Below are 26,814 nucleotides of genomic sequence, written 5' to 3' on the forward strand. Positions count from 1 at the left end.
TGTCTCGTAATTGAGACAATGACAATAAATTGAATCCAATCAATCACCTTCCTTTGTTTATTAAAGGTACTGAAATGTATTGGTGGTTGATCATGTGATGTGGACTCCAGCTGTATACCCAGGTCTGGCAACCCTGGAGCAGACAGACCAGTCTAACAGCATTAAGGATTTCCAATGTACCTTGTCAGTTAATAGCACGAAACATGCAACTGTATAAGTTTCCAGTTCAAAACAAGGGCAGAGACTATTAAAAGACGGTTTATTTTTTTTATTTTACTTGATACTTGAACAATGACAGTTTCATCCAAATAAATTACCTGCTAGATTTTACAAAGAACTAATTGAGTAGAATAGGGAATGGGTACCATTTGGAAGAAAAACTATATGGACTCCATTTAAACAGCTTCCCTTGATAGCAAAGGCACAATTTTGTCTTTGTAAAGTTTCCCTTTTATTGCTGTGCTCCCCTGCAATTCTGCAGCAAGGTTTAACAGCTCCGCCGCACGTGGTCTACAAATGAAACCTCTCCAGTGGTTTATGAATCAGCTTAAGTGCGTAACCATTGAACTAATTTTTCTCAATGTCTTTATCAAATTGTTTTTGCTCTTCAAACATTACTACAAAATTCAATGATGCAATCAATTAATTTAACACAAATAGAAATGCTATAGAATGGTAAACAACAGTTCTATGCCCTTGGAATGTAACAAATAACTGAAAGTAGCACCCTACTAATCTTCAATAAGATTAGTAATTGGAAATAATCAGTCAACATCTTTATTGCTAAAATATTTAACAATCTTTTGAAATTTTTAATTCTCATCTAATGGCACAAATGCTTTATGTTGGCAACACCAGAGCCAATCATTATTGCTTGACCTCGTCTGTGTAATTGTTACATTATTTTTAGAAATCTCTAGAGATCCCAGTTTTTAATCTCTGAGCTGAATGCACAATTTCTATTGCCCATTTGATAGGGATAAAGCATGTGAGATTTTACACTCTGACGACACTCCTTCATTGGTTCTTCTTTGCTGTGCTTGTAGATGCGCGACGCCATTTAGAAATGCTCCTTGCGAATCGTCTAATTCCAGGTGATCTGACCTCAACCTCTTCTGATTCCTCCTCCTCTCCATCGAAAGGATGATCCGGTTCCACAGGATGAGGCTCTGGGTAGGAGGGCTGGGAGTATGGGTTTGGGTAGGGGTAGGGCCCATGGTACACGTACGGATCTTGCTCATCGTAAGGGTCATAAGTTTGGTAGGAGCGTGGAGGCAATTGTACTACGGGGATGTCTTGATTAGTTGGATCATTGTATCCACCTTAACCCACGACCACCACCAACAGTATCCATAGTTAGCACAGGGGGAGAGGCAGAAGATTAAATATGAGTAAGATATTAGAACATTATTTATAAATTCAATAAACTTCTTGGTGCTTGATGTACATCTTAGCAGGTAAATTAAAAAAATATACCAATGATGAGTAATGGGACTGACACAGACAAGGAGAGATGGTCACACTAACACTGCACAACAAAGTCCAGCACCAGGGAGATTGGAAGAAAGCCACAAAAACATACAAATGGGTTCTTTTTTCGAGGTTTTCCTCATATTATAAAAAAGTGTATTGTTAGATGGTTCAGTGTAAATTTGTGAGTTAATGATGGTAGAGATGACACTAATTGGTCTTGTCAATTTGTTAGGGTTAGATCACAGGAGAATGTGCTCAGAAGGAGCTGTGCAAGTCTAGGCTGCAACTCCTTCAAAGTATTTGAAAATGTAAGAGGTTAACCAAGTCCCAATGATATTCTTTCTCAGTAAAGATGATCAGAGAGCAATTGATGAGAGCAACTTGGATCCTCTCAAACAAGTGAGTTGCATTTTAATTTCCTTTCATTGTAAAAACAGATGAATAAAATAAAGCAGACAATATCTGAAAGCAATTTAGTTTCCTAAACATTGTTAGCTTGATTAGTTTATAAAAGTGATTAGAAGGCACATGGCAGCCTTGTTACAAAAATCCTTGTATCTGGACCAGCCACTGCTGATTGGATTAAATAGATGGGTAAAAGCTGGTAGTAGCTGTTTGGTGGTGGTTTTTGTTTCAATTTAACCTAGATGAGCCAAGATGGAGCAAAACAGATGCCCCACAATTCTGCACGAGTCCAATGTTGGAGTGAACACTGGAAACATAAGCTGGTACTTTGTTCATAGTCGATAATTGTTGTAAACATCTTGAGCTTTAAATTTGAGCCGGAATAGTTGGGATTGGTATGGAAGAGAAGATAAGGAAAAACAAACCCATTTAACAGTCAGTATAAAAAAAACACAAACACAAGCAAGCAGAAGGCAGAATTATAAACGACACATTTGTTTTGAAACAAGCAGCCTAAGGGATGATGTTTTTTTATTTTCCCATTTTCAATAGCATTGCCTCAAGCTTGTGCTAAAGTGGATGTTTTCAAGAGAGAGTTAGATATAGCTCTTAGGGCTAACGGACTCAAGGGATATGGGGAGAAAGCAGGAATTGGGTGCTGATTTTGGATGATCAGCCATGATCATATTGAATATTGGTGCTGGCTCGAAGGACCGAAAGGCCTCCACCTGCTCCTATTTTCTATGCCACCTCAAAAAAATATATAAAATTATTGTCACATAAAATCATTTGAGGTCCAACTGGTTGCAGGGTGCTGTTATGAGTCTCTTACCTGTGTTTGATTAACCACATAATGCTTAACGTTTTTCTATATCTGTTGTTCTTTAATGGACTGGACAAGCTAGATGCAGGAAAAATGTTCCCAGTGTTGGGCAAGTCCAGAACCAGGGGCCACAGTCTTAGAATAAAGGGGAGGTCATTTAAGACTGAGGTGAGAAAAAACATTTTCACCCAGAGTTGTGAATTTATGGAATTCCCTACCACAGAGGGCAGTGGAGGCCAAGTCACGGGATGGGTTTAAGAGAGAGTTAGATAGAGCTGTATGGGGCTAGTGGAGTCAAGGGATATGGGGAGAAGGCAGGCACGGGTTATTGATAGGGGACGATCAGCCATGATCACAATGAATGGCGGTGCAGGCTCGAAGGGCCGAATGGCCTCCTCCTGCACCTATTTTCTATGTTTCTATGACTCAATACTATTTACCTCTTTCACACGAGAGGGTGTATTTCATTAATTATCACAGTAGCTGTAAGCTCTTTGTCTTTTATCCCCTTGCTGCTGTTTTTAATAAAATGTCCAGTTTAGTAGAGGAATGGAAGTTTAGTATGAATTCAGAACAAAGAAAGTAGGACAATGCAAAGCTGGAGAGCTTCATGCATTTCGGCTGATGCCATACTTACAAGTGCAGCGTAGTTTAATTGATTTACCTACGCCCCATCTGTAACAGTGACAGACATGAGTACTAACCACTGCAACTTGTGCAACAATACTTCAAATAAATCTGTGCTTCAGAAGGGAAGGCAACAGATTATATCTGAAGTGTAAGACTAAAAAACACCAACGAAAAAAACACACACAATACAGAAGGGAAAAACTGAGCATTTTCTGACTTTTTTTTTTAACAGAACAGAGACAGAGTAACTAGCTCAGCAACAAGGTGCATGGAACATAGAGTAATATATCCTACCTCCAACATTGTAGCCAGCACATGAAGAAGGGTCACAGTAGCCTGATGGGCCAGGCTGTCCTCTTGGTCCAGAGGATCCAGTACGTCCCAAGCTGCCTTGCCGCCCTGGGGGACCTGGTGGTCCTTGGCTCCCACTCCGGCCCTCCCCCTGAGGGCCTGTAATAAAGCAGGGAATGAATGGCAGAGACTTAGATTTCTTTGCGAACACTCAAATAATTTTTACCCCTCCAAATCAAGTTTATCGTCATGTGTACAAGTACGGAGAGGTCCAGATACAATGAAAAGCTCGCTTACAACACCATCCCAGGTACGTGGCCTAGGACAACACACAAAAATATAATTCATACGTACATTATGTGAGACTGTGCAACAGGTAGTGCAAAGAGTAAATCACCAGTGCGGAAAATATAGTGTTATGGTTACAGAGAAAGTGCAGATAAAAAAAGTGCTTGGATTGCAGTGAGGTAGGTTGGAAGTTCAGGACTACACCCTCAGCCGATGAGAGGACCATTCAGTAGTCTAATAACAGTGGGGAAGAAGTTGTTCCCAGATCTGATGGTATGTGCTTTCAAACATGATATTTAATAGATGCAGCAGAAAGCTGGATTTTACCTGGAGTTCCTGGAGTTCCTCTTGGGCCCTGTTTACCAAACCCAGTAGATCCCCGCTCTCCTTTTTCGCCCGGCGAACCTAGAAAAAAACGAGACCGTTTGAATGCATTCATTTCATCGAGCATGTGACAGAAGTTGGTGCTCACTTTGAGAGCATCAACAAACTCATAATTTCAACCAAATGAAAGCCTTTGTTCAACTCTTCTGTGCTGACCAGAATAGTACCTGTTTCCATGGGTGAGATAATGGGGGTAGACTTACAAAACAGTATCGACAGATAAATGAGGTTTTTGAAAGAAATCAGTAGAGTTAATGAAGAGAAAATTGTGTCACTGGGGACTAATTAGGACAAAAGGACACAACCAGTGCCTGGGTTCATGAGACATATGGAAACATCTGTTCACGCAGACAATTGTGGAAGGAGAGAACTCCTACCAAAAGCAGTGGGTGCTGGCATTCAATTAATAGTGGTAGGTTTGATGGATTTTTTTCTAACTAAGGGCACTGAGGGAGATGGAGCCAGTGCTTGGGTGCTGTCAGGATACAAATCGGTCAACTTGGCTCAGCCTTGTGGTTAAATGGCTTTCTGTGAATGCGTGATGTTCAACATGAGTATAGAGCATGAGTAAAGGCCGTAAGTGAGGAGAGTTCTGCTTCGGTTCTCAACCGAGCTTTGTATTTTGGTGGCCCTGTTAGGAAACTTAAATGATGAACCATCTGCAGTTCCTTGATATTACATTATACCATTTTTGCTGACTGCATAAGGTTAGATGGGAAAGTGAGCTGTGAAGAAGATGCAAAAAGGTTTGCAGAAGGTCAGGGACAGTTTAACTGAATGGGGAAGAAAATGAAACATGTAATAGGATGTGGGGAAATAGTCATATTTGCTTTTAGTCAAAAGTACAGCAAATGAAAATACATTTTGAAGTCATCAGAAATTAGAATTGTGGGTTTTGCTGATGGGTCTGGGATTGTGGGCGCACAACACGTTTGGACTTAATAGGCAAGAATGATCCCAGGAATGAGTAGGTTAACTTATGACGAGCATTTGTCGGCACTGGGCCTGTACTCGCTGGAGTTGAGAAGGAGGAAGGGGATCTCATTGAAACATACAGAATAGTGAAAGGCTTGGATAGAGTGGATGTGGAGAGGATGTTTCCACTAGTGGGAGAGTCTAGGACCAGAGGTCACAGCCTCAGAATTAAGGGACGCTCCTTTAGGAAGGAAATTAGGAATTTCTTTAGTCAGAGGGCGGTGAATCTGTGGAATTTATTGTCACAGAAGGCTGTGGAGCAAAAAAAAATGATATTTTTAAGGCAGAGATAGATAGATTCTTGATTAGTACAGATGTCTGGGGTTATGGGGAGAAGGCAGGTGAATGGAGTTACGAAGGAGAGATAGATCAGCCACGATTGAATGGCGAAGCGGGCTTGATGGCCCAAATTACCTAATTCTGCTCCTTTCACACAAACTTATTAATGAGTGGCTCTTTTCAAGATATTTAAGATAATCAGTGGATGTTTCCCTTTGTGGAGAGAGTGCAAATCTGGGGGCTAGAAAATGTGACCAGTTAATTCAGGGGTAATGTCAAGAAACTCTTCCTCTCACAAGGAGTGGGGGTAAGATGGAACTCGTAAACCTTTTAGTTTGTAGCTGAAGGAAAATATTTCAATCTGAGTGTGACGGATCTGCGTTGGACAGGGGGTCATAAATGTTGTGGAACTAAATCAAAGAGATGGAGTTGAAGTAGAGATGAGGCCTGGTCTGATAGAATGATGGACCAGGACTCAAGGGGTTAAACATCCTCCCCCTGTACTGAATCATTTTTGAATGATTCTCATATTACAGTGTGCTTATTCAAAGTGCTCCCATTTGTACAATTAATATCCAAAGTTTTATAATCTGCTCTGAAGGCTAGTTTTACACCAACCCGAGTAATAATGACAAATGATTTATTTCTTACAAAACTGGCTGTAACCCACTTCATTCTCCATAAATGGCAAAGAACCTTCTCCTACCAAGAGAGCAAGTTAAGGGCATGCTCAGCAGTGGTGTTCAAACTTATGAAGCATGTTGTGTAAATGGGGGGGGAAAATTCCCCCAGTGACACGAGTGTCAGTGACCAGAGGAGACGTACTTAAGGCCGTCTACAAAGGAAGGAGCTGAGGAGAAATGTTTTGAAATGGGAAGTTATAACCTGAATGCACAAGCTGCAGGGTGGTAGAATCAGATTTCAGGGGCACTTGGAATGGATATTGGATAACTACCTGAAGCAGGATGATGCGGTAATGAGCAGATCAGCTGTTGAGCAAATGTCCTAGTGTTATCAACGACCTAGGACATGCAAGATGGGCTGAATGGCCTCCGTTCATCTGTAAAGTTACCTCTTTCTCCTGGTCGACCTGGTATTCCCGACGTGCCAGGGAATCCTGGCCGGCCCTGAGGTCCGGGTTCTCCTGCTGGGCCTACTGTTCCGTCACGGCCAGTGTCTCCGGGAGGCCCTGGAACAGCCCGCACTTGGACGGAGTTGCTGGGAATGGAGTTGAGAATGGAGTTGTATCTTGATAAGTGGCCTAGGAAATGAGAACCCACATGTTAGCACTCATCCCATTGGCACCTACAGAGTTTCCAGTTGGTTCAAGCACAAAACAACATATTTGTAGAAATGATTCTATGAAATTGAGCAAGGGAAAAAAATAATATTGAAATCGAGATTTTTAATTCTTGAAGCATCTGTGACCCTGACCATACAAATTACAGATTGTTCTGTTTGAACGCATGTTTCCATTATGCAAACTGGATAAAACGCAAGAGATGAATTAGGGAGTATTATATGTATTGGTTACAATGTAACTTCGATTGGGAACTTGAGCATCATTTAAAAGTCACTTTGAAAATTGACAAGCAGAGAAAAAAAAGCCACATTGGATTTAAACAGTACAGGGGACAAAAAACTGTTTCCTGGTAACTTTCCTGCAGTAGTCAGACACTATTACCACTACAGAACAGACTATCACTACAGGAGGCCATTGAAATTGACAAGCAATTGCTTGTATTGACACGTGCAACAATACTCTTATTAAAATGTAACAGACAACTTTTTGGATTTTATCTTGCATAACAAAAATAAACATTGTTATTAAAAAGAACATTATTTTTGAAAATTCTGCAGTAAAAATAACCTTTAGTGCAAGTCTGAAATTCTCTAGTCCTTAGCCCTCTTTACCCCATTGACACAATTATCTTTATAATGCAATTTTATATAATAGAAGGTTTCTTACAAACACAAGAATTATGTTTATAGCAGACCTACTTTTACACACAGTTTTCACCACACTGGTCCAATTGGTGGCTCCGTCTCATGAGTTTTCAATGAGTATTACCTATGGTTTCTAGACACTCCATGTGTGTTTATTAAACTTCCCCTTACAGCAGCTGCAGACGCAGAAGCCTTTTTGATTCTCTCCCCCTAGACATGGCTACATTGCTTAGTTTGCCTTTTCATAGCCCTAACTTGCACCGAGAGTTTGTGATTTGTGCCTCTGCTGCAGAAGATGGATGTATGAACAGCTGGCTCCAGACACCTCCAGAAGCACTGACCAGATAATCTGTATTGGTGTTGTGTGATGAGTGGCTGACATAGGCTCAGGACAGTCGCGACAGATACAGGTAATGCTGCAGGATCTTTTACATTCATGGAGGGAGCAGGAAGGAGTTCAGTTTAATGTTTGATCTACAACTTTAGGCTGTGCACGCCATATGCAAGAAGAAGGGGTGGGAAGCTGACCATCCAACATTAATTTACATCCTAACACTGGTATCTCCATCCGAAACATCGGCTTACCTTGTCATTGAGAGTTACAACACAGAAATAGGTCCTTCACCCAACGGAATCTGTACTGAGCACCAACCAACCACCCAGTTAGACTCATCCTACATTAATCTTGTTTTTATATTCTTCTCCCATCTCACCAATTCCCCACAGATTCCACCACTCATCTACAAACTAGGGCAGTTTGCAGCCTAGTGTGTGCTTAAGCAAAGCAAGAATTTCATTGTCCTATACAGGGACACATGACAATAAACTCACTTGAACTTGAACTATCAACCTACAGATGTGCAGGTTGATAGGCTAATTGCTGCCAATTAACCTATCAAACTGCACATCTGTAGGAGGTGGAAGGAACCTGGCACATTCAGAGGAAATCACACAGAGAAGTTGCAAACTCTACACAAACAGTGCTGGAAGTCAGGACTGAACCAGGGTGGCTGGAGCTGTAAGGCAGCAGCAGCATTACTCGTTGCGCCACTTGCCGCCCCTGGTCTTTTCCAATAAACCCCTGTACGTCTCATACAGCAAAAAGTATTACTTACTCTGGATGAGCTGCTCACACACTTGCTGAGCAATGTCATGGACTGTACTCTGTGACTGGACGTCTCCCTGAAATAATAACCAACAAGAACAGTACAATTGTTACAACAGAAGGCTGTGGATTTACTTTGGATTCATATCACAATCGATTAGAACACTAATGTTTAATACAATTTCTGCTTAAGCAAAGATCGCCCATTGAAGTAATCTCCATGCGAACACTTACAGTCTAAAGTGATACTGTTTAAATACCTTCATTTCTTTATTTAGTCCCTTTTTATGAGCCATACAAAATGATTATCCATGGCTACAACTGAACATATTTCAGTGAGAGCTAACATTCTTCTCCTGTGTGATTTCTCCCATTGTATCTACATAGTTGGAAATGTTATCCCCCTGTTCAGTTGTTCCTATAAGTAATACAAGCAGGCCATTTGGCCCTTCAAACCTGCTTTATCACATACTTCTACCGCAGAACCAGGGGCCACAGTCTTAGATTAAAGGGGAGGTCATTTAAGATTGAGGTGAGAAAAAACTTTTTCACCCAGAGAGTTGTGAATTTATGGAATTCCCTGCCACGGAGGGCAGTGGAGGTCAAGTCACTGGATGGATTTAAGAGAGAGTTAGATAGAGCTCTAGGAGCCAAGGGATATGGGGAGAAGGCAGGCACGGGTTATTGATAGGGGACGATCAGCCATGATCACAATGAATGGCGGTGCTGGCTCGAAGGGCCGAATGGCCTCCTCCTGCACTTGTTTTCTATGTTTCTAATGCCATTTTGTGTGCAACGTCCCCCATATCTCTCGACATCCAGAAATCCATTGATTTCATTGTTTTGATTCATCTCCATGACTGATCCTCTACATTCTGATTTCTGATCTCTGAAATCAGAATTCCAAAGATTTTCACCTCAGCAAAAATACATTTCTCCTCATTCTCAGTCCTAAATGGCCTGCCCTTTTTTTTTTCCCGAGAACCTTAATTTTAATCTAAAAGTAAACATGCAGGTACAGCAGGCAGTGAAGAAAGCTAATGGCACGTTGGCCTTCATAATGAGAGGATTTGAGTATAGGAGTAAAGATGTCCTTCTGCAGTTGTATAGAGCCCTGGTGAGACAACATCTGGAGTATTGTGTGCAGTTTTGGTCTCCTAATTTGAGGAAGGACATCCTTGCTATTGAGGCAGTGCAGCGTAGGTTCACGAGGTTAATCCCCGGGATGGCGGGACTGTCATATGAGGAAAGATTGGAAAGACTGGGCTTATATTCACTGGGATTTAGAAGTATGAGAGGGATTCTTATAGAAACATATAAAATTATAAAAGGACTGGACAAGCTAGATGCAGGAAAAATGTCCCCAATGATGGGGGAGTCCAGAACCAGGGGCCACAGTCTAAGAATAAAAGGTAGGCCATTTAAAACAGATGAGAAAAAAAGCTTTCATCCAGAGTTGTAAATTTGGGGAATTTTCTGCCACAGAAAGCAGTAGAGGCCAATTCACTGGATTAATTTAAAAGAGAGTTAGCGCTCTAGGGGCTAGCGGAATCAAGGGATATGGGGAGAAGGCAGGCACGGGTTGCTGATTGTGGATGACCAGCCATGATCACAATGAATGACGGTGCAGGCTCGAAGGGCCAAATGGCCTCCTCCTGCACCTATTTTGTATGTTTCTAAACTCTTCAGCCCGGGAAATGTCCTTCCTATTTGCCTGACGCAACCTTCGTGCACATGTTAGAACACATCTGTTCCCTCCAGAGATGCTGCATGGCCCGTTGAGTTACTCCACCACTTTGTGCTTCTCTCAAGATGACAGCATCTGCAGTTCCTTGTGTCCGCACGCACAGCCTCTCCAATGGGAATGCTAGGAGAAAATGCTGCCCTATTCCAGGATTCCACAGGGAAGGAGGTGGAAAACAATCGGAAATCATCAGAAATGCTTAGATGCTTTTCAAAGGTACTAGCAGTGGTCGCCAGTAAGTTTGAAATGCCTTCATTCACATGGGAATCCTGAAACCTGTACTCACTGCAGTTAAGTAAATAACTGCCTGCAAAATCTACACCAGTAAGACTTTAATACAGTGTTTTTTGTTTTAATTTATTAACAGGAATATACAACATTCTACAGATTATCAGGTAATCAAAATACTGCCACAGCAGGCACTTATGCTACTGCGCAGTAAACCCCATGTATACATTCTAGAATAACATTATTTTAAACTGGTATTTAGAAACTTACCCTCGGGCCCCTCTCTCCTTTCAGACCCTGAGCACCCTGCAATAAAATTAAAAGTAGATGAAACAGTTGAAATAAAAATGTACCAAGTTCAGAAACAACAGTTACTTCAAATCTGCGTCAACGAAGCAACCATTCTGCCTGGCTGATCTGTGCTGATATCTTTGCTTCTCTTGTACCTCCTCCTGTCTCTGCCCAGTTTGCTGTGAACCTGCTGTTCCTTTCACCCTTGTGGACCTACTCTCTCCTGACACAAGTTGCGTTTGTCGACTGACACAAGGGAGATTCCATACATTATCTAAAACGACGTACTTAATGGTCCTCCATTATGAGCAACTGGATTACAGAAACGGCAATGAATATCTTGCTGGGACTGTCAAAATCTTCTAAAAAAGAAATCCAACCCACAAACAAATGGAATGTGGAGCGCCCTGTAAGATTTCAAAGCAGACCACATCCTATTAGATACATGAAAATTCGTAGCTCTGACCAAGAAAATTCAATATTTGCAACACAAACTTCCAATGCTCTCTGCTTTATAACTGGCCCCAATGCTCTATGTTTACTAGGGGAGCAAGAGCCTTCTGTGGCTGGTAACCCAAGATTATCCTCACTAGGTTCCCATCATAGGTATCAGAAAATCAAAACACATTCAATCATTGGTGTCCAACGTCTCCAACTTGCAACAAAACACCGATGAAGAGATCGCATAATAGTGCAGTGGGTAGTACTGCTGTCACGCAGCTCCAACAACTAGTTCAATCCTGACCTCGGGTGCTATCTGCGTGGAGCTTGAACGTTCTCCCTGTTGCTCCCTGTTTCCTCCCACATCTCAAACACGTGCTGGTAGGTTAGCTGGCCACTGGAACTTAATGTAGCGTAGTTAAGTCTCAAAATAATTCAAAGGGAGTCGATGGCATATGAGATGTTAGAGCCCATATTTCCATTAGAGGTGGTCAAACTGTGTTCTGTTCCTTAATCGCTTGTTATTCCATACACAGGAAGGCACCGTTTACTGTCAGAACCACAATATCAACTAAATGCAGTAAATCAGTGGCTTCCTGAAATGCAGTTCTGATGGATTCCAATCGGTGACTCTTCTCATCTCCCAATCAGGCTACTTAATTATCTCAAATCCTCACTGGTGATCAAATCTGTGTGACATAACCTGTCCCCATGAAGAAAAACAAGCATTTTCCAGCAAATTTATGCTCAACAGGAACGCTTTCACCGACCGCCAAGAAGCTTACAACTTTGTCAAGTTACTTTCTTTGTAGTGGAATCATTCCTTTCAGTGATTGAAATGAATAGGTTGTGTCCACTGTCTAATTGGAAGAGCCTACTCTAATTCAGCATCAAATTAACAGAGAAACAATAACTTCAAGAAAACTTTTGGCCGGAACTATTGAGAGTTAGGAAATGCCAGAGATGTCAAGTATTTTGTTAAGTGTAATTAACTGAAGGACATTTTTTGTTTGGTTTGTGAAGTAGGCCTCCTGGACAGAATCTGGAAGCTCATTCATAGTTCTTTAACTACACAACAAATCTCATGAGCGGTTTATTCATTCTTGAATGCATTGGTGCATCAAAATATTTGGAATTGAATTGTTAAGAACACTGTTTTACATCACAAATAGAACATTAGCAACAGGTGCCAATTGGAGAGCAGAGATACTACAACAAAAAAATCGCCCTGTGTGTGTTCCCTAAACATTCAAAAGTCACAATATATGGGCAATGAATTCGGCTTCTGAAACTAGGTCCTCTTGACTTCCATAAATGAACTATGAGAACCCGCCTGCTCTGACCAGGAAGACTACCTCCTCACTCTGTTGGCTGAAGAAGAGAGCAGAACCCTCGCTTCCCCGAGGGCAGAATATTCAATAGTGGGCATATTCAAGGTTAGATGAGCTGGGGCCATGAATTCACTCTTTTAGTCCAGTTTAGAGATACAACACGGTAACAGGCCCTTCAGCACAACGAGTCCACGCTGACCAGCTATCCCCTTACACTAGCACTATCTTACACACAAGGAACAATTTATAAAATAATTTACCGAAGCCAAATTAACCGACAAACCTGTATGTCTTTGGCGTGTGGGGGGTAATAAACACCCGGGGGAAACCCACGCGGTCACAAGGAAAACTTACAAACTCCGTACAGACAGCACCTGGAGTCAGGATGGAACCCAGGTTGCTGACGTTGTAACGCAACGACTCTACCGCTGCACCGCCAAGCCGCCACTCTTGGAATACTAACATTTCCAAGCGCCATCAGAAAATGGCGAAACCGTTTCAAGAAAATTCTTACAAAGGGGACACACAATCACTGGTCTAGACTCCCCATGAATTGAAGATTAATCACCAGAAGATTTCTAAACAAAAATATCCAGAGCATTGGAGTGAAATTGTGTACATTCATCTTCCTACAATGCTTGTGTTTACTCGCTATAGAAGCTGTGGAGGGTGGGGAGGCAGGGATCATGGGGATGGGTGTGGCAGCAATATGGGGCAAGGCAGCCGGTGACAACAGGTCATGTGATGAATACAACCAATTCCAATACAAGCCAGAATGGGGTACCACCAAACTGCCAGGGAACCTATGCAAGGATTTTATTTGTGGAATTTAGCTCTGCATTCAACACCACTCTCCCAGCTGACTGTACCTGAACCCCTCTGTCAGTGGATCATTAACTTCCTGACAGACAGGAAGCAGCATGTGAGGCTGGGAAAGCACATCTCGGACCTGCAGACCCTCAGCATAGGAGCACCGCAAGGCTGCATATTCTCCCCTCTCCTCTACTCTCTCGACACTAACGACTGCACCTCCACAGACTCTTCTGTCAAGCTTCTCAAGTTTGCGGACGACACAACCCTAATTGGACTGAACCAGGATGGGGAGGAATCTGCCTACAGACAGGAAGTGACACAGCTGGCGTCCTGGTGCCATCGCAACAACCTAGAGCTCAACGCTCTTAAGACAGTGGAATTGATCGTAGACTTTAGGAGAGCTCCCCCTCCCCTCCCCCCCACTCATCATCAACAACACCTCCATCATCCCCAGGGTCCTTAAGTGGGGGGCCACGATTGATTCCACAGTCAAAAAGGCACAACTGAGGATGTACTTCCTGCGGCAGCTGAGAAAACACAATCTGCCACAGGCAACTGCTCCAGTTTTATACGGCCATCGTAGAGTCTGTCCTCACCTTCTCCATCATGGTCTGGTTTGGCTCAGCCACCAAGCACGACATCCGGAGGCTGCAACGAATCATCCGATCAGCTGAGAAGGTTGTTGGCTGCAACCTTCCCCCCATCGACGAACTACACTGCAAGGGCCAGGAAGCGAGCGGGTAAGATCATCCCTGACCCCTCAACCCTGGCCACCTTTGAAGCACTTCCCTCTGGAAGACGACTCCGAACTGTCAAAGCCGCCACAGCCAGACATAAAAACTGCTTTTTTTCCATGGGCAGTATCTCTACTCAACAACCAAAAGCCTGTAGCCGCCTTTTGTTCTGGTATTTTATTTAATTCTTCAAATGTTTAAATTATAATGTTTTATTTTTAATTGTCTACTGTATATCGTGTTGCTACTTGTGAGCAAAGCATCAAGGCAAATTCCTTGTATGATACATATTTGTAAAATGTAATAAAATTTATCAATTTAAATTCAATTCAATTAGCTGCATTTTTTCCTTGAAGCCCATACAAAAGCTAGACTCATCCAAATGTAAAATGCCAAATAAACTACCCTGACAACATCATAAATGGAATTACTTGATGATTCTTGACATCCACAGCATTGTGTAGTTGATGTTGAATTGAACATCTGTGAATCTACTGCTATGATTATCCAGTCAGAACAAGAAACTAGCATCTGCACATCTGTATCCGGCTTCAACTATTCATAAGCTGGCCTGACTGTCACAACACATTCCTTCTGCCAGGCCGTCTGTACACCGGTGAAGTAAGAAATTGATTCTCTACCTCAGTTTTCATCTCGTTTCTGTTGAAGAATGCATTTTTCCATTTCCAGAGATACAACCTGTTAATATTCTACTTACGGGAGGTCCGATGTCGCCCTGGGAACCGGGACTTCCTGCAGCTCCAGGGGAACCAGGGACTCCTGGACTTCCCTGTAAAGTCATTCAATGCAATGTTAATTCCACAGCACAGATGCACAAACTGCTCTAAGCATACCGACTGAGACAGATTTGGGACTTGAAAAGACCTCGGATCAAAATTTGCTGCCTCACAGGGGAAAGGAAACGAGCATTTAAATTTGCTACGAGCAGGGAAACTGTAGGATTTTACAGCAAACTCTGCCACAGGCTCCATTTGAACTCTCATTTTCCATTTAATCCATCATAAACTGAAAATATGGCAAAATAATCCAAAAAATAAAAATGTTAAAATAAAACTAACCCTTTGTTTTACATTAATATTAAATATTGAAAAATACATGTTCTCATTAATAAATGGTGGTTGCACTAAGCAAGCCCTGTACTTTGTATTTGTGCTGTGTGGTGTGAATAATAGTGCAGAGGAGTCATTCAAGCCTAACAAGAAATATTTTTTAATAACCAGGGATTTAATTTGTGAAGGTACACAAAAATGCTGGAGAAACTCAGCGGGTGCAGCAGCATCTATGGAGCGAAGGAAATGGGCAACGTTTCGGGCCAAAACCCTACCTTAGACTGATGGGAGGTGGGGGAGGGGAGAAGAAAGGAAAAAGGAGCTGGAGGAGCCCGAGGGCTGAGGGAGAGATGGGAAGGGGAGGAGACAGCAAGGGCTAACAAAATTGGGAGAATTCAATGTTCATGCCCCCAGGATGCAGACTCCCCAAGCAGAATATGAGGTGCTGTTCCTCCAATTTTCGGTGGTGCTCGCTCTGGCCATGGAGGAGACCCAGGACAGAGAGGTTGGATATGGAATGGGAGGGGGAGTTGAAGTGATGAGCCACCGGGAGGTCAGGTTGGTTAATGCGGACCGAGCGGAGGTGTTCGGCAAAACGATCGCCAAGCCTACGCTTGGTCTCACCGATGTAGATCAGCTGACATCTAGAGCAGCGGATGCAATAGATGAGGTTGGAGGAGATGCAGGTGAACCTCTGTCGCACCTGGAACACCAGTATAACATATTGATAAAGGAGGTAGGGATTAAATTTACACATGTCTCCTCATACAGTGAACATACCACACAGACATTGGTGCTTTAAGCTCTTAGCATCCTTTTGAAAAAATGTCACGGAACTAACGGAGGGATGCAGTTGTTAATATTTATTATTTATAAATGTTCGTTGTCAGGTTTGTCTGCATTATGTCTGCATTATTAACAATACATCTTTGGAATTACAAGAGATCACAGAATAAGATTTCAGATCTGCAAATATATTAGAAGTGAATATCATGGATGAATATGAATAAGCATGAAAAACAACGTAAAGACCATTAAACAGAGCATATAATGTAAATAAACAAACACAAGCAAAGCCAACCTATAAAACATGGAGGATTGCTTCCAAGTTCTTTGAAAGAAATGACAAAGCTGTCGTCAATTAATGCGGTTTTAAAAGAGTTGCGCAAATTGTACCTCCAGATCTTTTATAACGCCTGGAAAATGCAAATTGAAAACCACAGCCATAAACGCGACTGTAGTTCCTTCCCTTTCCTCAGCATCTATTGTGACAGAGTTACTGCATTTCCAAAAATGTTAGCATTGTTCACAAAGGTTAACTCTTGGAAGCTTCAGCTTCCGATGACAACAGATAAAAATTAACTTTCTGCCATTTGCAGAATTAGGTTCTGCTTTCTGTTAACTTAGCTCAGAACGCAGATGAGATGAAATTTTATATTTTTGTGAACCAACTATTTAGATTCACATTCAGAAGGGGCTTGGACTTAGCAAATGCACCAACTTTAATGCAATAATGTAGTAGGCTAGTCAATACATCAGTCAGCTCTAACATCTTGCAGGGGAAGATTGATCAGCCCGTGTTAGCCTGGCAGAAAGGATGCAAGTTTTGGTCAATTGTCATGGGACAGGTTATTTGCAGGATCTATGCTATCTGCAGGAACAGCTAATTTTTGGTCATTGGTTATCATTGCTGTAACTTAAATAGTGCCATCATTATTTCTAAATGGGACTGCCTGCCTTCGGCTGTCTGTCAAGGTTAATATAACGGAGATTGCCTTCGTTCAGGATTATGGGGTTATACAGCACGGTAACAGGTCCTTCAGCCCAACGTTGACCAAAAGACCCAAGCTATTCACGTTTTCCTATTTGCCCGACTTTGACCCGTATCCCTCCCTCTAAACCGTTCTTATCTGTGAACCTGCCAAATGTCTTTAAACATTGATATTGCACCTGCCTCAAGTATTTCCTTTGGCATTTCATTCCATGTACATAACACTATCTGTATAGAAATGTTGCCCCTTATTCCTATTAAACCTTTCTCCTCTCACTTTAAACCTATGGCCTGTAGATCTTCATTTGTTGGTTTATCTTCTCAATTTAGATTCTCAAACAAAAACCTTGAGGTATTTCACTTATAATCTGCTTCTGAGTAACTGCGGAAAATATCTGGCTGATTTTTATTTACAAATTTTAGTATAACAAAATTCTACCTACATTTTCTTCCCCTTTTTGCTCTTTGAAAGGTGGTGGAATTAGATTCAATAGTAGCTTTTGCAGGGAACTACACATATACTAAAAAAACACAAGCATGTGTAGGGTACACAAAAAAGCTGGAAAAACTCAGCGGGTGCAGCAGCATCTATGGAGCGAAGGAAAAAGGCAACGTTTCGGGCCGAAACACTTCTTCAGACATGTGTAGGGGTTTGGCAAAAGGGGAGTATTAGGTGTGAGTGGAGAGCATTTTCAAATGGCTAGAATAAGCCTGATGAGTTGACTGGCTTTCATCCTTGCTGTATGATCCTGCAATGCTAAAGGGTGGTAAATGCAACAGAAGATACAGGGAAAAATGAAGCCTAAATGTTTATTCTACTCTGTGAAAATACTTCAGTTGTAAATTAAATGGGGGAGCTCACAGGAAATTATATGTGGCTTTATTCACATCTTTTCTGATCCAGGATGATATGGTTTGAACAATGAAAGCATTTTTTAAAGGATGGCAGCTTATAGTATCACCTTGAGGAAAACATCAAAGCCCATTAGATTTACACAAATATGCAGTTTGGAGTGTTATTATTAAAGCACGCTGGTTGTGTCAAAACCAGATGAGTTTGTTTTTCAAAGAGATCCTCCATGCTCTGTTATTATATATATACATTAAATGCAGAGGAAATTAAATTAGCTTCTTCACATAGTCACATTCAGCTGGGTAAAGCAGGGCATTAGACTGAGCAGAAGTCTTTAAACCAGCGTTAATGCTGAACAATGCTCATTGTCAGTTTACTTGCCTCTCACTTCTCCTCCTGGGCAACAAACATACTCTACATTTAATCTGTTGTCAGGAAATTAATTTTGGCTTGGGTTCCAGAAGGAAATATGGGGAATCTCCACTGTAACAAAAACATGAAGTACAGGAAGCAATTATCATTCTCCATTGGCCAGTGTCTAAACTTCAGGGTGACACAAAAGACTGCTGATGTTGGAATCTGGAGCAGAAAAACAAACTGCTGGAGGAACTAGTCCAGAGGAAGAGTCTTGACCCGACACATTGACTGTCCATTTCCCTCCACAGATGTTGCCTGACACACTGAGTTCCACCAGCAGCTCGTTTCTTTACATGCAACTGGAATAGATGTGATTGTTTGTGTGATCAGGATTGCAAATGTAGAGCTCTGCACCTCTTAACAGGTCTTTTGAACTTGCTTCCGTTTGTTCCACATTCCAGCATCTGCAGTCTTTTCTTGTTTTCCTACTCACTGTGGGAGGTCAATTTGACCATGAGCACCAGTGTGAAGTAGAATTTCAGCCGGTCAGCTTCCACTGACTTTACATTCTTTGAGTAATGCCATGTGATGCCAGGTGTGGAGGTAGCAGGTTCAGAGATTACCTGTCAATGAACGGTGGCACTGTATTCCATTAGGAAGCTTGTGGGTAAATACAAGTTCATGCATTAAGCCAAACAAGCAATGGTGGTAAATAAAGGCCAAAATCATCTTTTAATCTGTATTAGAATCAGCAATAGGGGATCTGGAGCTGATAAATGAAGTAGCATCCTACTTTGTGTGTAACTGTCAAGTACCATAATCGGACATGTTAGCCATTGCTTCATGTACAGTTGGTGTTATTTAGCCCAACCATTCTGTTGCCTTGCCAACTGCAATTTATTTCCAAATTTTTAATACATTTTCTTCATGTATTTGCCAGTTTTGGGTCGTCACCTCAACAGATTTCTGAGCAATTGTTTGTGAGCAATCGATGCGATTGTACATTCCTGGCCATCACACTGATTATGCCCATTCAGCGACGGTAGGAGTTGCTACTTTCAGATGTGGCACGGTGCTTGATGGTCAAGGTCCATTCATGGAAAGTAAAGTAGGAGATGCTGAGAAGGGTGTAAAAGAGACCACTCCTGAGGTGAATGTTCAAGAAATCATGATAAATGTAATGAGCTGAAGAAATGAGGGTTGCCGTTCCAGAGAATTACATACACAGAATAACAAGGGGGAGGAAAGCAGGAAACACCTCACGTTTCAGATCTTTGGGAAGGTAAACTCTATAAAGATGAATTATGACATGAGTCTGGTCAATCTTACATCTCAATTATTGGTCTAAGGTAGATAGACTGAATCCAGTAAACATCAAGGCAGAGTGAACATGGCTGCAGTTGGCCTGACCCATGAGTTTGGAAACAGCTTCTTACTAATTCTACTTTATTTTTTCATGAAATGCTAATGTAATAGATGCTGCGTCAAAGAATGACTGACAATACCCAATGAATTATAAACACTATTATTCTCTTATTTCAGTGGACACTTTAGACAGCATCTCCAACAAAGAATTTCCAAGAGAAAGAGTAAATTTTACTCGAAACAAAGAGGTTTACCTCAACCCCCAACCCTTCCGATTCAATTCTAGTCCTCCCATTTCTGTCAATTTTCCCATATCCCCCATTACCCATTGCCATCCCCTCCCCCTTATGGTTCCATTACTTATTACCCTCACCTTTCACCCACCAAACCCCCCATCCTCATCTGGTTCCATCTTCACCTCTCCACTAAAGCTTCCCATTAACACCTTTCTTAATGCATTCCTGCACTGGCAGCCTTTGTGTCCCCACTTGTCACCCACCAACCTTGTCTCCACCTTCACCCTACCCTTCCCCCACTTGGCTCTCTCTGCCCAATTATTCTTTATGTGCTTCCACCTATAGCGTACCCTAATAATAATCTGATAATGGCCACCTCCCCCCCTGCCGGCCCCAATATCACCCACCCCCTCTCCTCTTTAAAGACTTTCCCCATACCATTCTCAGGTCTGATGCCTGGTCTTAATCCCAAACATCAACGTGTCCTTTCCTCCCTACAAGTGCAGTTCCAACCACTGAGTTTCTCCAGCAGTTTCTTTGCTCCAGATTTCAGTTCCCGATGTTGGGGAAGTCCAGAACAAGGGGTCACAGTTTAAGGATAAGGGGGAAATCTTTTAGGACCGAGATGAGAAAAACATTTTTCACACAGAGAGTGGTGAATCTGTGGAATTCTCTGCCACAGAAGGTAGTTGAGGCCAGATCATTGGCTATATTTAAGAGGGAGTTAGATGTGGCCCTTGTGGCTAAAGGGATCAGGGGGTATGGAGAGAAGGCAGGTACAGGATACTGAGTTGGATGATCAGCCATGATCTTATTGAATGGCGGTGCAGGCTCGAAGGGCCGAATAGCCTACTCCTGCACCTATTTTCTATGTTTCTATGTGTCTGCAGTCTCATGTATCCAACAAACAACGGATCAACTTTGTACAAAAGTATTTAAGACATATGGTTCTCAGGGAATATTTCTGAAGTGAGACCCGTGGAATCTTTTGACTCATTAATGAGTTACGTTCATCTCTGGCAGGGCCAGCATTTATTGCCCTTTGCTAATTGCCTGCTGAGCAGGTAGTGGCAAACTGGTGCATTGAACTATTGGCGCTGGAACTAATACTAAGGCACCCTTTGAACAGGCATTGCATGAGCTCAGGAAAAGAGAACATGAACAGGCAGGTCAGATATAACGAGGGTGGTGATAAAACCATGAAATGGATTGCCCAAAGAAACAGATGATGTGGGAAATTTGAAGGATAATTAGAGCAAGTATTGATAGTGATGGACTACTAAGTGAAATTGTTTTTTGAGACAAGATAGACCAATATTCATGGGGAGTCCTGGTATAATATTGGAAATGAATGAGTACAACAATTTGTGGCGTACAAATAGCCATGTCGACATTAAAGAGGAATGGCAGAATCTCAAGTGTTATCAGAACATTTCTCTGCTTATAAAAAACATATGCCTCAGTGCTGATTGCTTGTCATGATTTGAAATGAATGTTAGTTCGCCAGAAGCAGACACAATCTGAACAGTAGCAATCCCCAAGATAGATGGCCTGGTACTTGATCAGATACAAAGTACTGTGTGGGACCTACTGCTTGGAGAAGGTGCAGCCAATTCTGGGGATTATTTTGTATCATTCCTTAGCTACACAAAACAAACTTACCCTCCTACCTGGAAACCCAGATGGCCCAAGAGGACCCTCCATACCTTTTCGACCCTGAAAAATGGACATTGTTAAATCTTTGTGTCATACTACAGTATAGCAGACATGCAAATGTACTCACCATCGGCCCAGGTGAGCCTAGTAGCCCTGAAGGTCCATCTTTACCCACAGAACCCTGGATCAAAAGTTGATTACACAGGTCATTGAGTGATTAAAACAAGACAGGGTGTCCTTTTGCAAACATAAACTTGCGCACATAAATATGTTTGTACCAATCGCGTCAGTTGCAGCTAAAGTGGCTTGTGAAAACAATGTCGTCATTTTATGCTGTAATGATTGAAATGTGGCAGCCAGCATCTGCCCAGTAACCCCACCCCCTCCCCCCATAGAATCAGTGTGATAAGGACCAGTTTGTCTCTTTGTAATGATTGTTAGAGGGATAAATATTGGTCCCATGACATCATGCATTATACCTTCTTCTTTGAAATATTGCCTTGGGATAATTTACTCACACTTGGAAGGGAAGGTAGAGTAGGTGGAAGGTAGAAGGTAAACTTTCAATTTTGCAGCAGTCCCTCCGGTTCTGTGGCGAGACCTGAACTCATTTATCAGGAACTCAACGTCATGGTTGGCAGCCCCCAGGGTACTTACTGTTTATTAAGTTTAACAGAGGGAGCATTTTGGGACCAAAAATGAAGGCTTCCATTTTCCAACCTTGCATTATTCATCAGGAGTGCAGATCTGTGTAACCTTTAGTGCCTAACTTTCAACCCATCACAGTCATAGAGCTTGGCAACAGGCCCTTCGACCCAACTTGCCAACACCGGCCAACATGTCCCATCTACACTAGTCCCACCTGCCTGTGTTTCGGCCATGTGCCTCTAAACCAATCCTATCCATGTACCTATTTAAATGTTTCTTAAACATTGCAATAGTCCCTGCCTCAACTACCTCCTCTGGCAGCTCGTTCCTTATACCCGCCATCCTTTGTGTCACATTGCATCACATTGCATTGTGTAAAGTTCCCAAAAGTTAAGATAGATATGAGCTGTAAGGCAATAATTTACTTAAATCTCGTCAAATGGATGGATGCTAATCCCATCTGCACAAAGGTAACTGTATCTGAAGGCTAAGTGCTGTGCAGAATCTTGAAGCAATGGTGGTGCTGATTGATATGGGACGTGGTGGGGATGGAGGTCAATTGAATTCTATGGAAGCCTTTCAGATCAAAATAGCTATCAAATTCAGTTGTCTAATCCAATGTTTAAAAAAAATCAGGGAAAAAAAAATGCTCATGGGATTCACTCAGGGAAGCATCAGTAAAAAACTACAACAATCCAAAGTTCTTTTCCAATCATGACCAAAGAGTAAAGGGTAGCTGATTCACCATTGCCTATTTGATACTTTCTCCAAAGGAAATTATCCTCCTTAGTTCATAGTCCTCACGGAGAATAGTGTTCATTGGCTTCAATAAAGGGAATATTTTGGGATCTTCTAAATTATGGATCCTAACTCTCAAAGGTAAATTCCAGAGTCATACAGGATGGAGATTCTTGAAGCTTCCTGCTTTTATGACCAGTCTACACACCTCTGCCTCATATCTCAGGTGTGTTCTAATGCTGACTCTTAAAGAGCTTAACACAGCAAAACCCATCGTCAACCTGACAGCATTCCAAGTCTGTTTCTTAAACCTTACCCTTTGACCTGGTGGCCCATCTCGTCCCGAGAGTCCTCGAGGACCTGACAGACCCTGGATAAAGAGAACAATTTGGAATTAGACAAAAATAAAAATATTCCTGTCATTCCTTCGCACCCCTTAGGAATATTCCCTGTAGCTTGACATCCAGCGAGGTATTTTTATTTTCCATCTAGCTGCTGCAGTAATGTAGGAAGCTCTTAGCCATTTGTGGAAGTTTGTCCTGCACAATGTACTATCAGCAATACAATCTGCATTGGATTACGCGATAATTTGTAAACTAGTACAGATGAGTTCCCTCTGTCCTGGTTGAAACTGAGCGGTCAATTGCCAGGGATTCCGCCTGTCAGCGCAGACAAAGCTTCAATTTAACGATTCAGTCCCAAGGTAGCACTTCCCGCAGTGCCCAGTCACTCAGTACCTCAGACAAACAGCCGTGCTATTTATTTGATCACTATATGCAGACACATCTGGCAGTGCGAGTCCTTTAAAACCGAGATGAGAAGAAATTTTTTCACACAGAGAGTGGTGAATCTCTGGAACTCTCTGCCACAGAGGGTAGTCGAGGCCAGTTCATTGGCTATATTTAAGAGGGAGTTAGATGTGGCCCTTGTGGCTAAGGGGATCAGAGGGTATGGAGAGAAGGCAGGTACGGGATACTGAGTTGGATGATCAGCCATGATCATATTGAATGGCGGTGCAGGCTCGAAGGGCCGAATGGCCTACTCCTGCACCTAATTTCTATGTTTCTATGTTACAGTCTATCACTGACTGCTCTTGACAGAGCTATGAGACAATTGTCAACCACATTGGTGGCTCCAGCATATATCATGTTTCTGTTCTTAATTATTGCCCTGGAGACCAGTGCTTATTCAGAGATGAGGGAGGGATGCACTTTTTTCTCGAGTCTGAAGAAGGGTCTCGACCCGAAACGTTACCTATTTCGTTTCTGCCTGACCGGCTGTGTTACTCCAGCATTTTGTGTTTATCTTGGGTGTAAACCAGCATCTGCAGTTCCTTCCTGAACCTTTTTTGATCCTCACTTGGATTCAGCAAGATTCTGGCTCCTGGATAGGTACAACCTAAGCCTACGGAATACTACCCACACAAAGCATCTACCAGCTGCGGTGCATTTTTAATAATAAATTCAAAAGAACTCAAAGTGAAGAACATACAACAGCTTAACAAGACTGGACAAGCAATATTTCCCATCTGCCTGAGCGTCGCCTGAAGCAATGGAACTCAACAATAACGGTTTCAATGCATTGCAATTCTTATTGCTGGCTTATCAAATTCTACCAGAAAATCGCACGTTCAAATCACAAATTTGCAAAAATATACGATGTAAAAGGGAGTAACAAATTCCTTGGAGTAATAACCATTTGAACAGCAGAATGATTCTCAGAATATTGAATTCCTACCTGGTGACCAGCGGGGCCACTCTGGCCTTTCTCACCCTTTTCACCAGCGCTCCCCTGTCGGAATTAAAATGACACAATTCAGACATCAGCCCTCAGCTTTGTTCGCCGACATTGATGGGAGGATTTCCTCCCTTCATTGTGCTTAGTGAAGTTGTGAAAGTGATTACAAAGGGTGATTTATAGTTTCCATCTGTGCAGCAAAACTCAGTAATAACAAGCAGCTCTCGTGGAAAGAGGCAAAGAAAGGAAATAATGTGGAGGAGATTAAGTTTATCCAAAACTGATGACTCCGGATTATCCTACATCATCCACGCTACTGTAAGGAAAAGAATTCCCATGGTGTAAAGTGGAGCTGCTGCAACCCCAATGTTATACGAGTCAAATTCACTGTGACCCTGATTCCCAACTACCTCCTCCCAGAGACTAATCTCATGTTCAATTAGAAAATTGGCCTCAAGTTAAGACTCTACATGTTTTAACAACTTTGAACTTGAAGGCTCTAAGTTGGTGCTGGAAATGTGGCAACACTTGTGTGCTGTCTCAGTGTGATCTATTTTTACACTCTTATACATAAGTATGATTGTGCCTATGTATAGAAAAAAATGTAGTGAACTGTATGCAAAAAAGTAATTTCACTGTACACGAGTACATGTGGCAATAAAGTGCCATTGAACCATTGAATTAAACATGAGCGAAGCATTCAAAGCTTTCTCCCAGCAGTCCCCAGGTTACAACAGGCTTCCGCTTCTGAGAACGTCATTGTTCCCTCTGGGACATATGACTACAAAGCACTCTTGACTTGAACTGCTCGTAACCCAAACTGGAAATGCAGGAGAGGATCACAGCTGTGAAAGGAGAGCGAGCAGGTGCGGGAAGAGCAGCCGCCAGCCGGCCCCACTGACGAGTGAATGAGTGAATGAGTGAGTGAGTGAGTGAGTGAGTGAGTGAGTGAGTGAGTGAGTGAGTGAGTGAATGAGCGAGCGAGTGTGAGTGAGTGAGTGAGTGAGTGTGAGTGAGTGAGTGAGTGAAAGAATGAGTGAGTGAGCGAGTGAGTGAGTGTGAGAGCGAGTGAGCGAGCGGGTGAGTGAGTGAGTGAGTGAATGAGTGAGCGAGCGAGCGAGCGAGTGTGAGTGAGTGAGCGAGCGAGAGAGTGAGTGTGAGTGAGTGAGTGAATGAATGAGTGAGTGAGCGAGCGAGCGAGCGAGAGTGAGTGAGTGAGTGAGTGTGTGAGTGAGTGAGTGAGTGAGTGAGTGAGTGAGTGAGTGAGTGAATGAGTGAGTGAGCGAGCGAGCGAGAGTGAGTGAGTGAGTGAGTGTGTGAGTGAGCGAGTGAGTGAGCGGGTGAGTGAGTGTGTTCAGCGACCCAGCCCTGCTCCAACCTGGCAGAAGATGCCTGAAGCCCCGCAGTGACTGAAAAGTCCATCCCACCAGAGCCCCGGATGCTCGCTCGTATGTACAGCGTTTCCATCAGTCAGACATTGGTAACTCACGAGGATCTGCAGTAATTTCCTGATAATTTCAGACAATGGTTAAAGCTCCCTGCAGGGAGTGAACAGCTCACCGGAAGGCCTTGAATGGATTGTCCGCTCGGTCCCTGGGGTCCAGGCTGACCCTGCGGACCCGGCAGGCCGATCACCCCCCTCTGACCATCAGGTCCCTGTCAACAAACAAACAGAGAGTAGCAGCCATCTCTTCACATGGAAGTGACGTTACAAAGTTGCTGAAGGTCAACATGTGGGCAAACACATCACAACATGAAACTTACTGCCTGCGACAAGAGCATAGACTGAGATCTGCATACAGAATCCCACTGTCATTTTACCGGTAATTTAGGGGAAGTGTGAGGTTGGGTGGGATTGGGGGAAGGAGGGAGAGCAGGAGATGGGTGAGGTTGGTGGTATCGAGGGTTGGGATCAGGAGATGGGCAAGGTTAGTGATGTCGAGGAATAGGACTGAGAAGATGGGCAAGGATGGTTGGATCAAGGGATGGGACCAGGAAATGGGCGAGGTTGGTGATGCCAGGGGGAGGATTGCGGGCGAATAAAAGGAAGGGATCAGTGGAAGGATGGTGAGTGGGACCAGGGAAGGGGTGAAGTTAGTGGCATCGAAGGAAAGGCGGTTGGGTGGGATTGAGGGAGGGATGTTGGGTTGGAAAAGGAGAGGAATATTGGAAGTGAACTGGGGAAGGGAGTTGGAGTATAA

The 26,814-nt window shown here is 42.7% G+C and overlaps 1 protein-coding gene across 1 annotated transcript in view; it reads right to left on the minus strand.

Annotated features, from left to right (window-relative positions):
• Positions 1-253: 253 nt before the first annotated feature.
• col14a1 (collagen type XIV alpha 1 chain) overlaps positions 254-26,814 on the minus strand; it is a 215,404-nt gene continuing 188,843 nt past the window's right edge. The window contains 11 exon segments of the mRNA XM_033019102.1: positions 254-1,322; positions 3,626-3,781; positions 4,238-4,315; positions 6,621-6,809; positions 8,611-8,677; positions 10,843-10,878; positions 14,901-14,972; positions 21,618-21,671; positions 23,193-23,246; positions 24,614-24,667; positions 26,174-26,269. Coding sequence (XP_032874993.1) covers positions 1,018-1,322; positions 3,626-3,781; positions 4,238-4,315; positions 6,621-6,809; positions 8,611-8,677; positions 10,843-10,878; positions 14,901-14,972; positions 21,618-21,671; positions 23,193-23,246; positions 24,614-24,667; positions 26,174-26,269 — 1,161 coding nt within the window. The 3' untranslated portion in view covers positions 254-1,017.

This window comes from Amblyraja radiata, chromosome 4, assembly GCF_010909765.2.
Source record: "Amblyraja radiata isolate CabotCenter1 chromosome 4, sAmbRad1.1.pri, whole genome shotgun sequence".
In the NCBI taxonomy this organism is placed as follows: domain Eukaryota; kingdom Metazoa; phylum Chordata; class Chondrichthyes; order Rajiformes; family Rajidae; genus Amblyraja; species Amblyraja radiata.